The sequence below is a fragment of the Trachypithecus francoisi genome, unplaced genomic scaffold (genome assembly GCF_009764315.1).
Source record: "Trachypithecus francoisi isolate TF-2019V2 unplaced genomic scaffold, Tfra_2.0 Lachesis_group5, whole genome shotgun sequence".
Taxonomy (NCBI): domain Eukaryota; kingdom Metazoa; phylum Chordata; class Mammalia; order Primates; family Cercopithecidae; genus Trachypithecus; species Trachypithecus francoisi.
The window spans coordinates 68862068-68880254 of record NW_022681470.1 but is presented as its reverse complement, the minus strand read 5'-3'; the positions used below and the strand labels follow the sequence as shown (position 1 = coordinate 68880254).

Genomic DNA, 18187 nt, shown 5'->3' with positions numbered 1-18187 from the left:
CGGATGACAATGCATGTATTTATAACATAGCTTACTAAATATTTTAAGCCCACTGTTGAGATTTACTGCTCAGAAAAAAAAAAAAAATCATTTCAAAATGTTCATTGACAATGCACCTGAACATCCAAGAGCTCTGATGGAGAGGTACAAGAAGATTAATGTTGTTTTCTTGCCTGCTAACAAAGTATCCATTCCGCAGCCCATGGATCATGGAGTAATTTTGACTTTCACATGCTATTATTGGAGAGAAATAAATTTCACAAGGCTCTATCTACTATGGATAGTGATTCCTCTGATGGATTGGATTAGGGCAAAGTAAATTGAAAATCTTCTGGGAAGGATTCACCATTCTGCATGCCATTACGAATGTGATTCATGGGAGGAGGTCAAAATATCCACATTCGCAGGAGTTTGGAAGAAGTTGATTCCAACCCTCATGGATGACTTCAAGGGATTTAAATCTTCAATGGAGGAAGTCATTGCAGACATGGTAGAAATAGCAAGGGAACTAGCCTGAAGATGTGACTGAATTGTCACAATCTCATGATCAAACTTGAATGGATGAGGAATTGCTTCTTATGGATGAGCAAAGAAAGTAATTATTTGAGATGAAATCTACTACTCCTGGTGAAGATGCTGAGAACATTGCCAAGATGACAACAAAGGATTTAGAATATTACATAACTTAGTTGATAAAGCAGTGTCAGGGTTTGAGAGAACTGACTCCAATTTTTAAAGAAGTTCCACAGTGAGTAAAATGCTATTTAACAGCATAGCATACTACAGAGAAATCTTTCATGAAAGGAAGAGTCAATCAATGCCGCAAAATTCATAGTGGCCTTTTTTTTTTTTTTTTTGAGACGGAGTCTCGCTCTGTTGCCCAGGCTGTAGTGCAGTGGTGCGATCTTGGCTCATTGCAACCTCTGCCCCTCCAGGTTTAAGCAATTCTCTGCCTCAGCCTCCAGAGTAGCTGGGATTACAGGTGCATGCCACCACGCCCAGCTAATTTCTTTGTATTTTTAGTAGAGACGGCGTTTCACCATCTTGGCCAGCCTGGTCTTGAACTCCTGACCTCGTGATCCACCCACCTCAGCCTCCCAAAGTGCTGGGATTAGAGGTGTGTGCCACAGCGCCTGGCCCATAGTTGTCTTATTTTAAGAAATTGCCACAGCACCTCAACCTCCAGCAACCCTCACTGTGATCAATCAGTAGCCATTCAACATGGAGGCAAGACCGTTCACCAGCAAAAAATTACAACTTACTGAGGACTCATAACTCTTAGCATTTTTCAACAATAAAGTATTTTTAAATTAAGGTTTGTATTTCTTTAAGACATAATGCTACTTTACACTTAATAGACTCACTCCAGCATAATGTAAACATAACTTTTATATGCACTGAGAACAAAAAATATTTTATCACTCGCTTTATTGCAGTGGTGTGGAACCAAAATTGCATTATCTCAGAGGTGCGCTTGTACTTTGGATAAGGCAAAATCCTCTTACATAGACCCCAGTATTTTATTGCTCAAGAGTATATAAATTAGAGTAGTCCTATGTAGAATTTGAATCTAGATTTCACTCTTGTATTTGAATTAATCCATGCAGTCTTAGAAGTAGCATTTCCATCTCTCACTATGTCCTGCCAATTTTACCTCTAAATTTCTCTCAAGCCCATCCTTTTTTCCTCAATTCCACCATCATCACCCTAGCCCAAGTTACCATCCTCTCTTGTCTGGATACTGCAGTAATCTCCTAACTGTCTTATCAATTGCACTTCTTCCTTCCTACAGAAAAAATCAGATCATATAACTATGAGGGTGACCAATCCCTTGGTTTGCCTGGTGCTGCTCCAATTTTAGCACTGAAAGTCTCACATCCCTCAGTCCTAGGCAAACTGGGATGGTTGGGCACCCTAGGATTCTGCTCAAAACCTGCCAGCACCTTCCAGTCATCCTTGGAATAAAACCCTTTATGATGGTCTGCGAGGCCCCATAGAGTGTATCTCTTGCCTACCTCTCCAGCTCATCTCAGACTAGACTCCCCTTGGACTCACCACTGTGGGTGCACTAGTTTTATCTTAATTTTGAGAATTCATTGTGATCTTTTTCACTACATGAACTTTGCCCTTCATTTCCCTTCAGAGGATGTACTTTCTGCCTCTCTTAGTTAACTCAGGTTCATCCTTCATATCCCAGCTTAATTGTGCTTCACTACATTAGGTTCCTGTAATACAAGCTCTCAGAATATTTTGTTCCTTTCCCTCAGGTCATGTACCTTAGTTTGTCATTCTATAATTTTCCATTAGTAGTTTTATGTCTGACTCCCATACCAGCCTGTAAACTCTTTGAGCGTAAGAACCAAGTGTGTTTTGTTTATCACTGTGGATTTGACTCCTAGAATGTGCCTGGCACATATAAAAAGGGGTTCAATAAATATCGACTTCAGTTCCACTGCTAATGCCACAGGCCAGACTTGAGATTTCTGAGGCATTTCCCCACTTCTAATCTATTCACTTTCCAAATCATAATACCCACTAGTGTCATGGTAATCTTCTAGATGTGGATATCCTTCTAGATGTGGATTTCCACGGATATCACTGTGTCCCATATTGGTCTGCTGATGTGCCCCTGTATATACTTAGAAAAGGTACATTTATTAAGAGTATTCTATGCACTAGCACTGTGCTAAATATTTAATATATTTAATATAATTTGCACCTCACAATTACCCTTGAGGGACATTCTTCCTGTTTTACACGAGAGGAGACAAAGGCTTAGAGAGATTAGGTAACTAATCCATTACCACATGGAGTTTGTAAGAGATGCAACCAGAATGGTACCTGATGCATAAACCCTTACATTTTTGTCTTTCAATTGCATGTTTTATTAGTTATAATTAGGCTTGGCTATACATGACAAGAAAGTCCAAAGTACAATAGTGGCTTATGCAAGATAGAAAACTACATCTCTCTCATGGTTTCCCTCTGGTCTCTTCTGTTAAAGAGACCAGAGGAAAGCAGTCCAGGGTTAGGATGACCTGATCATCAGGGATCTACACATGTGTTGTTTGCTCTCCCTAGCTTGTGACTTCCATCTTAGGTCCAAAATGGCTACCTGGGCTCCAGTTTCCTAATCCCTATTTAGTTAACAGGAAAAAGGAAGATGTGTCCCTCACCCTCTAAGGATACCTTAGAGAAGTCACAGCTGACACTTCTGTTTATATTTCATTGGCCAGATTACAGTCATATGATCAGACCTTACTGCAAAAGATTCTGGGAAATGTAGTCCATGCTTTTGTTGTCCATTGGCTGAACTTAAAAAAAAATCGTCTTATAAGGAAGAAAGAAAGAATGGATATTGGGGGAAATAACAGCATCTGCAAAACACATGCTAGAGCAAGTTCTACTTAGGACTTTCAAAATTATCTACAATTTAGTTTCATTCTACGTAATGTTCTAGTTTTCCACCTCTCACTCACTTTAAACCATTGCCACAATGGGCCACTAACCTCTCTGTTTCCTAGACATATCAAACTCATTTTCGATTTTACTCTCCTTGCTTTTTCTCCTACTTGGGAGGGCTTCCTGTCAACCTACATAAATTCTACCCACACTTTACTGATTAGCTCATTAAAAGTTTCCTCTATATTAGCTTTCTGTCCCCCAAATAGAATGGAAGAAGCAAAGTTCTGGGTATATAGCAAACACCTAGTAAATACTTACTGATTAATGTATAAAACAGCGTTACTTAACTCCTTTAATTCTCATGTGGACCACTCCTTTATTCAGGATTTTTCAGGGTTAATTTATACCAGGGGACTTCTGTAGTCTCTCTCCCCATCTCTTGTGAAAATATATGCACCTAATGAATATTTATTAAGAACATATTTGGTTTTATTTTATTGTTTTTGGAGACAGGATCTCTCTCTGTCACCCAGGCTGAAGTGCAGTAGCGCAATCACGGCTTATCACACCCTCAAACTCCTAGGCTCAAACAATCCTCCTGCTTCAGCCTCCCCAGTATCTGGGACTACAGGTGCATGTCACCATGCCCAGCTAATTTTTTGTAGAGACAGGATTTCCCTATGTTGCTCAGGCTGTTCTCAAACTCTTGGCTTCAAGTGATCTTCTCTGTCTTGGCCTCTCAAAGTGCTGGGATTACAGGTGTGAGCCACCACACTCAACCATTAAGTACATATTGAAAGCCCCCATTTCTCCAGGTTATCCACTTAGAGCTCGAACTTGGTTTCAATTTCTGAATTGATGTGGTGGTATTTGCTGTATTGTAAGGCACTACTTCTCAAACTTTATATGCATACAGATCACCTAGGAATCGTATTAAAATGCAGATTCTGATTCAGGAGATCCAGGGTGGAGCCTGAGATTCTGTATTTTTAAAATATTCTAGGTGGGGCTGGGTGCAGTGGCTCCTGCCTGTAATCCCAGCACTTTGGGAGGCCAAGGCAGGAAGATCGCTTGAGGTCAAGAGTTTGAGATCTGCTTGGGCAACATAGCAAAACCCTGCCTCTACCAAAAAAATAAAAAAATAAAAAAATAAAAAAAAATACACAAATTAACCAGGCATGGTGGTGTGTGTGTCTTTTGTCCCAGATACTTGGGAGGCTGAGGTGAGAGTATCACCTGAGCCCAGGAGGCAGAGGTTGCAGTAAACTGAGATCACACCACTGTACTTCAGTACACCACTGGATAACAAAGTGAAACCCTGTCTCAATAAATAAATAAACATAAATATAAATAAATAAAAAAATAAATAAAATAAAATATCCAAGGTGATGCCAGTGTTGGCAGATGTAAATAGCAAGGCTGTAAAGATCCTCAGATTATCTGCCCCAGATCACATGAAGATGCATTTTAAAGCAAAAGATCCCTGAGTCCCACTCCAGACCTATGGGATCAGAATCTCTGAGATGGGACCCCAGAATCTGCATTTTAACAAACTCTCTAGCAGATCTGCATATACACTGATATCTGAGTTTTAAAATAACCCTAGATGATTTTTATGATTAGACCTGTTTATGAGTAGGCAGCTTTTTGAAATAATGTCATTCAATTCAGCATAACATGGAGTAACTGAAACTACCAAAACTTAAGAAATTAAACAATGTATTAATATAACTTGAATGGTTCTAAATTTTTTTAAATCCCATACTTTAAGCTGCAGCATTTTAGCATCACTCTTTTGCCCATAGCTTTGTTTGATTCTTAGCACTTAGAGCAGGAGAACCTCCCCTGCTCCACTTTGCAATTTCTCATGGCTGTAGGCTTGCCAGCAGCTGGTTCCAAATAATTCAGATCTCTACTTCAGCTTATGCTTTGAAGATAAAATTTAAGAGAAACAAAAGGTTTGAAATTGTGTTTCATAAAATATTTCTTGAAGAGATTTCAAGAGAAAATCACTTGTAAAGAAATTCTTTCCTTAACCTTATTCTTATTTCTTTTAACCAATAAGTACCTTCTTACTTAAGGGGGTTATTGATAGCATCTAACAAGATTGTGTGTGTGTGTGTGTGTGTGTGTGTGTGAAAGAACTTTGTCAACTGAAAAGCGCTAGAGAAACGCAAAGTGGCATGACTTTCATTACAACAGAGTATTAGCCAATGGGCTTAGCCCCAAAATGATAAATTAATCTTAAACATACCGTTGGAGTAGGAACAGAGTGAAAAGTTCTGCTCATATCCCTTATGATTTAAGCTGATGTGATGAGAAGCATGGAAAGAGCCAAGCTACACTACAGAAGGCTTGGATAAGAGGGGGAAATTTAACCCAGGTAAGGACAACTATAGGGTTTAGAGGAAACATTAAACACCACTATCAACTCTGAATGTCTTGTTAACCTCTGATATATCAGATCATCAGGGAGTAGGTAGAACCTCCCGAGTAGCTGGATTTACAGGCGGGCGCCACCACACCCAGCTAATTTTTGTATTTTTAGTAGAGACAGGGTTTCACCATGTTGGCCAGGCTGGTCTTGAACGCCTGACCTCAAGTGATCTGCCTGCCTCAGCCTCCCAAAGTGTTGGGATTATAGGAGTGAGCCACCACACTCGGCCAAGTGTGGATGATTTGGCTCACCCTGTCTAAAAAATGTTAAGGTTATAAGCCCTGGAGCATTTTATATAAAAATAATTATTGACGTGAATACAGAAGAGAACATCCACATATATTTCCATTTTTTGTTTGAAGTTAAAGCTGACAACAGTCAGAATGCATGACTCTCTTGGGCTGCTGATTTCAAGCTTGCAACTGTTTCCTAGTAATGTTGGGGGCCTGTGCCAAGTCATTGAAGGTTATTGCTGGTAGGTTTCTCCCTAGACAGGAAATAGTTCATTGGAGCTTTAGTGCAGAAACCAATACAGGTAGGTAAAAATGTTTTTATAATTGCCACTAGGAAAAAGACAGGGCCCAGGGGGTACTCTTCTGCCCAAGGGAACCTCTCCCTGGTTATAACCTAATTTGTTGTGTGTATGTGGACCAGATGGGTGGAATTAAACCTTCTAAGGTATTGTGGTTAGATTGCTAAGGTATTGTGGTTAGATGTGAAAATTACCAGCAGTTCCAAGAAATGTAAGAAATTCTCTTTGTCTTTCAAAGGACCATTCTCTGGTGGTTCAAATGTGGGCTTTTGAAACAGAAACAATAACATCTGTGGCTATAAGGTGGGGTCTGTTTCCCTCTTTTCTCTATTGGGGTGTAAATGAAGGTGTTGAAATTGTTGGCTTCATGTTTGTGTTTTGATGAAGATGGCTCTAAAGTAGTAGGATAGGGGACTAGAAGCTAACTAGTCATTGAAGAAGATCCTTGTTTTCCACAGAACAGTCTACCCTGGAGAACTGGCTGTTCCAACCTTCCTGTTACACTCATTCAGAGCATTCATACATCTCTCTGTCGATGGTGTAATAAAATAGACTATGGAAAAATCTCAGGAGGCTTCCTAAGTAATTGAAAGGAGGCCGGGCAAAAAAGTTGTAGTATAGGCAAGAGGAAGGTACAACTAACTAAAATGAACTTCGAAATGTGAGAAATAAATGCAAGCATCATCTGAAATTGTTCCCTTAAGTCAGCTCTAACAGTTTCTAATCAATAGATAAGGATAGGAGCTGAATTATCTTGAAACTGTGATACAGTGGTCAGAAAGTTAAGAAGATAACCCCTCTCCTACACCTTTGGCACAAAACCAGGGCATACCTATACCTGGAACATAATGTGTTGTACTGTTTGTTGAGCTTCAAGAAAAGTCTAACGAGGTTAGAAGCAGTTAATAGAAGGACATCTGAAAAGATCAAGGAGATTAGGTGTTCCCTATTCCTTTCATGAGGAGATACTGAAATGGCAGAATTCTGCAGCGGACATCCAATGAGAGATGGTGATTAGCAAGCCGAGGGGATAGGCCTCAGAAGAAACCAGACCTCCTCACACTTTGATCTCTGACTTTGGCTTTCAGAACTTCAAGAAAATAAGCTTTTGTTGTTTAAACTACCCAGTTTGCAGTATTTTGTTATGGCAGCTCTAGCTGAGTAACACACATGAGAATACACATGATCAAATGATTTAAAATTATTAAGGGTCTAGAAAAGGTCTGCATACTACTTGCATCAGAATCACCTATGATACTTTTCAAAAAGCAGGTTCTCAGGTCCAGTGGACCTGAATTATTAAAATGTTCTGGTATGATACCTAACAATCTGTCTCTTTGGTAGACACTTCAAGTGTTGTTTTTGTACACTAAAGAGCCAGAGGTCCTGCCCAACCTCTGGCTCTTTTCTGAGCCTGAAAATGAATTCTGGGCTTGGTACTAATTGCATTTCATCAAGTGCTGCTGTGTCTGGTCCTCTGGCAGATGGTCCCTGATCCAGGAATCACATGTAAATCCCATTGTAGGTTCTCTCTCTCCAGGTGTCAGCCAACGTTTATGCAGCATGTGGGAAAACTGAATGGGATGGACCAGATGGAATCCTTAGAGTTTATTCTTGATTTTGGAAATAAATATGTGCCTCACCTATCTTACTTAAGAATATAATGACATATTTTGAACAATAAAGTATATATATTATCTCTCTCATGAGATTTATTTAAAGATCTTACTACCTTGTCAATAGAGAATGCAAGGAATAGAATGGGGCGTATCTTTCCTTCACCTGTGGACCTAAGAGGAACTGAAATGAGAGAAAGTTGAGAGTCCACAGCAAACTCTGTGATGAACATTTTCAAAGCAGGCAGAATACGTGGCATTCTGATTCAAATATGGCAGTTCCCTAAGGAGTGTAAAATCTGCCTGCCCCATCCCCTCCATTTACAAATGTGCTTAAGGGACATAAGGTTTTATAAACAGGGTTTTTAAAAACTGAAATTTAGGCAGATCATTTAAGAATGTTCAAGGGGTAGGTCAATGGACTATTTCTCTATTTTCTTTCGGGTGGTCCAGCCTTTGAACCAGAATGCAGCTGTAGTATCCCAAGTGACGGGGTCTGCCAAGGAGTTCCCATGTCCACCGTTTTTTGTGGTTTAGGTTTTTCTTTTTTATTGGTGGGGCGGGGGGCGGGTGAGTACTTACTTAATGCTAGGCACTTGGCTGTTTTTTCCTTCTTGACTAGCCAGATTTCAGTTTCTCTGTGTTGGCTATTCATTCCCACTGAATTTCTTGGTGGGGTGGTGGGGGCGGGGGCGATGAATGGGAAAGTGGAATTGCCATTAATGTTGCAGGTGCTTTCCTGAAACAAGACTTTTGACCCTAAAAAGAATGAATTTGAAACTCTAGACAATAATACTCTGAAGAGGTTAAGAAGAAAAGCCATGAGTGCAACTGGGTTTCATTAAGAATGATCAAGAAGACATTTAGTCTTCAAGGAGACAGGTTCCTAGTTTGGGCAGAGAAGAGAGCCCTAACAATAAAACGCGGCCGTGTTGGCTGAAAGGGGGCACTCAACTGAAACCAAGGCACTCCTGGGGTGTGAGGATGGGTGTTCATTCCCAGACCTTTCCGAGCGGCCCTTTCCCTCAGTATGTTCTGGACTCATTGAGGTCCTGGCCAAGCGTCCAGGTAGCCCCGAGGGCCCCGACTCCCTGGCGAAGGGGTAGGGGGCGCGGGCCAGGCGAGGCAAGCGGGCCAGGCAGCGGCGGCCGCGCTTTCCGTAGAGGGCGCTGTGGGGGCGGCTCCGCCGCAGTCCCGACTCCCGCCGCTTCCTCCCGCCGCCCCTCCCCGCCAGTCCCGGCGAACGCGGCCGGGCCCTTGGGAACCGAGTCTCGGCGCCACCGGGGAACGGCCGCGGGCCGCGCCACAGCCGGAGCGGGGCAGGGCCCCGCCGCCGCCTTCTTCTGCCGGCTCCGCCGCCGGCCATGCATTCTTCCGGCTCCTCTGACTCCCAGAGCCCCGGCCGGGGCCCGGCCAGCCCGAGGTAACCCCCGGCTCGGCGGTCGCAGGCCCCGGAGCGGCAGCGGAGCCGGGCCAGGGGAGGCGCTGGGGGCGGGAAAAGGGGTGTCGCCGTCGCGTGGCCCGGGCAGGCGGCAGCGGCCTGAGGGACGAGGGCGCGGTAGGCCCCGGGGAGGAGGCGGGGGCGCGGGGCATCCGCCTGCCTCCCCGGGACCCGCCCCGGTGACAGGTCCGGCCTCTGAGTCCCCGCCGTCCCTCTGTCCGCAGGCAGTCGCGAGGGGAGTAGGGCGCCAGCGCGCCCGCTCGCGCCGCGCCTCGGGCCGCCTGGGTCGTCGCCGCGTCCATGACCGCGACCCCTCGGCGGGGGACACCCGCCCCCGCGCTCCGCAGCAGCCCGCCGTCCGCGCCCGCCGAGGTGAGCCCAGCGCGCGGGCCGCGCCCGCCACCACGACCCTTCCACATCCGCGGAAACCGCTGCAGGCTCCACCGGCCCCCGGCGCTGCGGTCGCCTCTTCTCTGCTCCTTTCATCATCCCTCGCTTCCCTGCCCTCTGGTCGGAGAGCTCATTCTCTTCATCCCCAGTTCCTTGGCTTTTACCTCTTTCTGGCTTTTGCTCCCCTCCCCCTACTCCTGCCCTTCCTCTTTTTCGCCTTATAACCCCCTACTTTCTTCCTCTCACCTTTTAAGCTTTTTTTCTAGGCCCCCCCATTTTTTTCTTTAAAAATAAAAAAAAGGACCCTATTGCTACAAATGAGAATTTTGAGGGTAACTCTTCGCTAGAGCCAGAGACCTTTTAAAGGACTGCATCAGTGTGCAGGAATGGTGGTGGTGAGGAGACCGAGGTCCTCAGTATTTGGGAAATCTGATCGAGAGGACTCTGTTTCGGTCATGTCACTCGTGTCTTCAGTTTGGATATCCTGAGGGTGTCTGAAGCGAGTGGATCTATTTTTCTAAGTCCAATAGACGACCGCAGTGAGACACAGTGCGGGGACGGTCACCAATTACTGAATGGGAATTGTGTTATCATTTGCTAAATATATTGTGACATACTCCGTGCCTCGGTGAACAGCTCCCTTGACCTTGTGCGGCTCCTCCTCCCTAGCTCTCTGTCCCCCTCTGGAATTTCCTCTGAGAGATCACCGAGGTCCTACACCCGGAAAGCTTCGACCCTCGCTTTTTTATTTTGTGCTGGGGGCAATTTCTATGTTGGTGACTGTTTAGATATGTTTCATGCATTTTCCTTTTTAAGTGAATTTTTCTTTCACCCCAGAAAGACAGGACGGAGTCCAATGTGAGAATGGCTATGACTTTGGAAGAAGCTCCGTGGCTGGGCTGGCTCTTGGTGAAAGCACTGATGAGGTTTGCCTTCATGGTCGTCAACAACCTGGTTGCTATTCCATCCTACATCTGCTATGTAATTATACTTCAGCCCCTTCGAGTGCTGGACAGTAAGCGGTTCTGGTATATCGAAGGAATCATGTATAAATGGCTTTTAGGAATGGTGGCTTCCTGGGGATGGTATGCTGGATATACAGGTAAGAGTGAGAACACTTTTGTTTAATGCATAAGAAAAGATTTGTCAGGAGCCATGATTAAATATATATTACACTTTGGGTTGAGGATGCTTTCATGTCTTCACTGTTAAAAAAAATAAAAAGAAAACAGTTCTATTGGGTTTCTCTTCAGAATCTCAGGAAGACTGATGTTTTCAGAAGTATAATTTCACAATTGTGTATTGGTAAATTTCAAAATGTTTTTACTGTGATTGACATACATTGATGAAAACTGGTCTGCAAAAGCTCTGGTAGAGGAATAGGAGTGCATTGCATAGGACTCGAGAACTTATATAATGAAGATGTAAGATATTTCATCTATTTCATGGAGGATGCCCTTGGAAATGTAGAAAAATGATGGAACCATATTTGTGCTAAGATAGTTTAATAAGTTTCTTCATCATTTAATGTGATATTGTACTGTTACCATTTTGAGCAAGCAAAATGGCTTTCTTTTCTCTTATGTATGTTTTGTTTACTAGAATCTATATTTTATCTCATAAATCTGAGAGTATTAAATATAAAAAATAAAGTTAACTTTGTTAAGCTAATTTATCTTCTGAGTGTCTTTAAATAGATTGTGATTTCTGCCTTTAAATTGCATTTGGGGAAGCAAGAGTAACACTATTCAGAAGTGGACTTTTACAGAACTAAATGAGAAGTGTTTATTTTCTGAGGTAAACCTTGTATGCTTTGAGAACTTATGCCCTTGCTGTGAAAATTCTGTATCGTTTATTGTATTTATTTGATTTTTTTCCCTTAAGAATTAAGATAATGAAAAAAATCATAGAGGTTTTTTGCACTTGTCAGATGTGGAGGCTTTTAGCACAGAAATTTCTACCAGGCAGGCTCCTTGGAGATCATGCAGATGCTGTGGTCAATGGAGGCTGTAGTTCATAGCTTGGCAGAGTGAGGAGGGGTACTCCCAGGGTCAAGCAGTATGGCAGTTCTCCATTTGAAATTCTGTCTCCCTCTTTCCTACCCAGGCTGCACCTGCACGTTTTATCCACACACACAAGAGAAGGACTGATAGTGTACAGCTTTTGTGGAGTCTGACAGACTCTTGCTATGTCTGAGTGCTCTCAGTTGCCCCAGATGAAACCTTTTCTCCTTCCAGCAGTGCCATTTATTATTATACAAGAGCTAAAGCCGCTGGGATAGTGTATGCATTGCTTCCTTGTCATCTGTCTTGTTGAGATTCTAGTGCTTTTTGGATGTAGTAGGTGAGCTTCTAGCCCTTTTTTACTACTTGGTGGTAGCAATAGCAGTGATAGAGAAAAAATGAAGTTCTAGTCTATGGTGCTGAATTCTTACCTGAATTGCACTGCCGTCTTAGAGTTGCTTGGCTTGGTATAGTTTGAGCATTCCCAAATATATGTTATATGGTACTAGTGGCTTTATTCTTGTATAGTATGCTTAAGTTTGCTTGTTTTAAATTAGCTTATAGTGTTTTCAGAAACGTGTTCTAGAAGTTCATTCTGCTAAACAATGAAATTACTGAAATGTTTGTGCTTGTGTATAGTGTATTTAAATGTTAGCATGATGGGAAGGTAAAATTAATTTGGCATTGACCTTGAGATTAGGAGTGCAGTGGCGCTGCTTAAAGTCAAGTTAGTTATCCTATGGCCATAGCATTTTTAAGCATGTATTTTTAAGCATATTTTCTTGGGGTGTCTCTTCCTTGCTGACTATAGAACTGTGTAATTTCTTTTGCCACCTGCTTGGAATGTGGTCTTGGCATGATCTGCATATTTTAGTCTCTCTGAAGCATCTGCTCTTCTTCAGGCTACTGAATTTTGACAATTTGATCAGTTTGTCTCATTTAAATATAGACTGTTTTAATATATGTATTTTAAAAGGTTTTCCTATAGGTAGAATACTTGATTTCAGAGGGCCTGGTCATAGTCTGATCATAACAGAAAATAATCAAGAAGTCAAACAAATATAGGAATGAATTTGGTTGAAAACCTCAGCTGAGTTTAAAGAAGCACATCTAAGCAGAGGTTGATGAACAGGTGTACCCATAAAATAATCTCAGGGGTTATATTAGCCTTTCTTTAGATACTATATTTCACTTCTTCCCTTTACATCAATAGGAGGGTGGGCTTGTGAAGTTCTTTTTTCCCTATGCCCAAGTTTCACAGATGGAAAATTGAACATTGCCAAAGGAATTCTGCTCAGCAGATTAAGTATGTTCACGTTTTAGAATAAAAATTGCCAAAACTTTGTTGTAAAACCACTTGTGAGGAAACCTTAAATACTAATTAAGAAGCTAAAAATTGAATATTGGTATATTGGTATAGAATATATATATATATTTTCCAAATTGTGACATTCAGTGTAATATGAGTGAATTATTCAGCTCTGCTGATGAGGACTTATGCTGATTATCTAACCTACACAGCCCCATATAGTAGCCACTGGCTGCGTGCCACTATTTAGATTTAAATTAATTAAAATGAAATAAGATTTAGCATTTAGCTCCTCAGTCACACCAACCACATTTCAAGTGCTCAGTACTAGGTGGCTAGTGGCTACTGTATGGACAGTGCAGATACAGAACACTTCTATCATCACAGCAAGTACTGTTGGACAAAGCTGATATAGTAAGCATGGTTTTCTTTTCTTAGAGAAACTAAATGTTATCTTTATTAAAAAATCTTTCCTTAGTTCTAAACAGATTTCTTTTGTAAAAGACAAGAAGTTTTATTAAACTGTCTCTTAACTCATCACAAAAATGAGCCCTTTAAATTCATACATGCTTCTTGGATGGTGAATGGTGAGGCCAGTAAGCCCAAGAACATAAATGAACATTCTTGTACTTTAGTTTGCATTCTCAGAGCTGGGGAACTGTCTGTAGACACAGAAGATGGAAAAGGAATTTTGTGGTCTGTTTCTGACTTTAAGTTACACATTTTAAAAAGTACTGTGAAGACACTGGGGTTTGTTCATCCCTGGCTTGCTACTAAAGTAGTAATGATTATTGTTTTCACATTTTCCTTTTTTTTTTTTTTTTGAGATGGAGTCTTGCTCTGTTGCCCAGGCTGGAGTGCAATGGCGCAGTCTCGACTCACTGCAACCTCCACCTCCCAGGTTCAAGCGATTCTCCTGCCTCAGCCTCCTGAGTAGCTGAGACTACAGGCATGTGCCACCACACCCAGCCAATTTTTGTATTTTTAGTAGAGATGAGAGTTTCACTATGCTGGCCAGGCTGGTCTCGAACTCCTGACCTTGTGATCTGCCCACGTTGGTCTCCCAAAGTGCTGGGATTACAGGTGTGAGCCACTGTGCCTGGCCTGTTTTTACATTTTCTTTAGTAGGAAGTGCTGTACAGATATCTCATGCTGAAGAAACATTTTATATTGCCTTTGTCTTAATATTTCAAGGGCAAACCAAAAGAGATACTGCTTAACTAATGATCCACTTCTGCATGCTTTATTTGGATCTAGGATAAATCAGTACCCCACTACCCCCACCCCAGAGTTTAAGTGACGACTGGCAAATTTGAGAGAAAGGTTTCATACCAAACAAAATATATTCTATTTATTTAAAATGGTTAATTTTTATTTTCATTTACTTATTTTAGTAAAGGAATTGTCATCCAAACACATTTAATTAAAGTCTCAGCCAGGCACAGTGGCTTATGCCTGTAATCTCAACAACTTGAGAAGCTGAGGTGGGAGAATCACATAATCCCAGGAGTTTGAAGTTACAGTGAGCTGTGATCATGCCACTACACTCCAATCTGGGCAACAGAGACCCTGTCTCTATTAAAAAAAAAAAAAAAAAGACTTGCATGAAATACTTTAAAAATATTTATTGTTAATAGAAACTGCAGAATTTTTATTTTTATATAGGATGAGAGTCATGGGCCAAAGTCTGACTGGAAGGGAGCTGGGGTGCCAGGGGACTTGCTGCCAACCTGTTTTTATGTGGCAAACAGTTTTCCTTAAATTGAGAATTATTTGGGGAGGCTTTAGGGAAAGCTGATGGAGATTACGTTTAGTTACCTCCTACTCCCCAACTGACAGCTGCTATGTCTTTCTGGGTTATTTGATTATTTGATAGTGTCCTGCTTTTCGAGGAGGGATACATATTCATTGTGTGACAAAAAATAATTTTTAGGAATTTTTTCTGACCTTGAAATTCTACAGAAAAGTTTCAAAAATGTATTTCGAGAGCAATATCTTGTAACCTCCGAGCCATAAAACCAATTTAGTATGTGAAGATGAACATTTTAAGAATGTGAAATAAAATAGAATTCAATAGAATACATTAGAAGTGCATGTGTTTATACTGAGTGGTGCTGCAGAATGTGTTTTTTACTATGAGTACAGTCAACATTTGAGAGGCATTGTTCTAATGGAAAGAGCACTGCGATTTTGGAAAACTCTGGGAGTCGGTGGTCTAGCTTTAACTTTAAATCTGTTCTCACTGATAGGGATGAGATACTTACCTACTCTGTGCCCACTGGTTGGATCTTCTTTATAACCCCAGGGTCTGATTTGTTACCTGATGCTCACAGAGTACTCAATAAGTGTCTAGTTCTTGAATGATCCTTTCTTATTTTTTTGTGAGACAGTCACACTCTGTTGCCCAGCCTGGAGTAGAGTGGCACAGTCTTGGCTCACGACAGCCTCTCTCTCCCAGGTTCAAGCGATTCTCATGCCTCAGCCTCCCGAATAGCTAGGATTACAGGTATCCACCACCAAGCCTGGCTAATTTTGTATTGTTAGTAGAGACAAGGTTTCCCCATGTTGGCCAGGCTGGTCTTGAACTCCTGACCTCGAGTGATCCACCTGCCTTGGCTCCCATAGTGCTGAGATTACAGGCGTGAGCCACTGCACTAGGCCAAATGTTCTTTTCCTTTCCTGGTTCTGAGATTCCCTAGCTGCCTACCTTTCTGAAAGGTCTATTAGCAAGGTCATTGCAATCCACAAAATATGAAACCTTGAATCACATCATGTTTAATATATGTAATCTCTTACAATACATTCGTTAATTTTTTTTTGAGAGACAGATTCTCACTCTATTGCCCAGGCTAGAGTGTGGTGGCGAGATCATAGCTCACTGCAGCCTTGAACTACTGGACTCAAAAGGGATTCTCCTGCCTCAGCCTTTCGAGTAGCTGTGACTATAAGTGTGCATCACCGTGCGTGGCTAATTTTTTAAAAAAAGTTTTTATAAAGATGAGATCTTGCTGTTGCCTAGGCTGGTTTTGAACTCCTGGTTTCAAGGGCTGCTCCTTCCTTGACCTCCAAAAATGCTAGGATTATAGGAATGAGCCACCATGCCTGGCCACATTTACTCATTTAACACACCTTTATTGAACTTCAGTTATCTGTGGGAACAGGTACACTGGAGGTACCTGATAGGCACAAGACATAATCACTGACTTTAAGGAGCTCACAGCAGCCTTGTTGGGGAGACTGCACCAACAATGAAAATATACAGGGGTACAAAGGGAGGTAAGAGGAGGGGCTCCTGATCTAGCCTCAGTGGTGGGGGCTGACAGGGAGGGAATAGGGGATTTAGTGAGAGGCTTCGAAGGAATTTGAATTCCTTTGAATCCTTAGTAATTATAATTCATTTAAAAGATGCAATGTGTATCTTTGTGGTGATGATATTAGCTGAGATTTATTGAAAAATAAACCAGGCAGTGACCAAAGTGCTTCAGTCACTTAATGATCACATAAATTTTATCAGGGTGGTACTGTTATCACTTCTCCTTTTGTTATGGATGTTGAAATTGAAAGAGGTTTCACAGTTACTTCCCCAGAAGCATTAACTGGATTGATGTTGCCACAAGTTGATTTTTGTATTTAAAGAGCCAATACTGACCTTTAGGTAATGTTCCTAGAGTGTTTCTTAATTTTTACTAGCCACATGCCCTTTTGCTTTTGAGGCATGAAATCTCTTTCTGAAGATACAACTCTTTAACATCTGAAAGCAATATCATAGCTATAGATTTCTTCAAGAGGTTAAAAACTTGGTGCTTCAATGGAAATGTTGTAGTATAATGGAAATTTCATAAAATCTAACTTCCTTAAGGTTCTCTACTCATGTGGAGAACAAAAACTCCACTGGAATTTTGGTTTTGGTGCTTGAAAGTGGATTATCATCAGAGTAAGGAGTTACTACATGATGTTAGGTTGACAACTGATTTTTTTTTTTGAAGTCTTGCTCTGTCATCCAGGCTGGAGTGCAATGGCAAAATCTTGGCTCACTGCAACCTCCGCCTCTTGGGTTCAAGTGATTCTCCTGTCTCAGCCTCCTGAGTAGCTGGGTTTACAGGCATGGACTACCATGCCCAGCTAATGTTTTGTATGTTTAGTAGAGATGAGGTTTCAGGCTGGTCTCAAACTCCTGACCTCAAGTGATCCACCCGCCTCAGCCTCCCAAAGTGCTTGGGTTACAGACGTGAGTTACTGCACCTGGCTGACAACTGATCTTGACATAAATCCAGGAGAGGAGTTTTCAGTACAGTGTTTTGATTTTGATATGGAAAATATATCATGAAAGGAAATATTTTTCTTCTCCATCCCTGTGATAGGTAATTAAAGGTAAATATTACTAAATGCTGTAAACTCAGCAATCTAGTGGTACTATACATTTGATGTCTGGTCTTATTTCAAAGATAGTTTATAATTGAATAATTTATTTTAGATACTTATTTTGAAATATGTATAATGTTGCATACACACACCTTCACATACACTATTACAGAAGCTCAGGGGGCAGTATTTGCAATGTTTGTAGTAAGACCTCAAGTTCTGGAGTCAGAAAGAGCTGGGTAGAGTAATTTTTGGTTTATTTTTGTTTGTATTTGCCTGGCATATCTTTGCCAATCCTTTTGTTTTCAAACTCAAACTTTTATAATTTGCTTTGATTTGGATGTGTCTCTAGTATATAGCATGGAGTTAGGTTTTGCTTTATGAGTGAATTTGAAAATCTCTGTTAATATGAGTTGAATCCATATTTATATTTATTCATATGTCAAAAATTTATCATGGTTCTGCCATTGTATTTTATGTTTTCTATTTATATATACATATGAATGTTAAGTCGTTCACTGTGTAGTATCTTTTTCTTTGCTTTTCAGTTCTGATGTTTAGGAAGGTTTGTATTTCAGTCTTGTTACTTTAATATTCTTAGTTCTCTATTGATAGTAACCATTCATTCTCTTCTATAACCAGAGGTAAAACTTTTTAATCCTTCTCTCTTCCCCTTTCTCTTCTTCCTCACC

At 41.3% G+C, this 18187-nt stretch overlaps 1 protein-coding gene across 5 annotated transcripts in view; it reads left to right on the top strand.

Annotated features, from left to right (window-relative positions):
* Nucleotides 1-9155: 9155 nt before the first annotated feature.
* Nucleotides 9156-18187, top strand: part of LPGAT1 (lysophosphatidylglycerol acyltransferase 1) — an 88914-nt gene continuing 79882 nt past the window's right edge. The window contains exons 1-3 of one of the 5 annotated variants that reach the window (XM_033199564.1): nt 9156-9413; nt 9656-9803; nt 10659-10923. In XM_033199564.1, the coding sequence (XP_033055455.1) occupies nt 9732-9803; nt 10659-10923 (337 nt within the window). In that variant the 5' untranslated portion in view covers nt 9156-9413; nt 9656-9731. The other 4 variants (XM_033199565.1, XM_033199563.1, XM_033199567.1 and 1 more) reach the window with 4 other exon arrangements.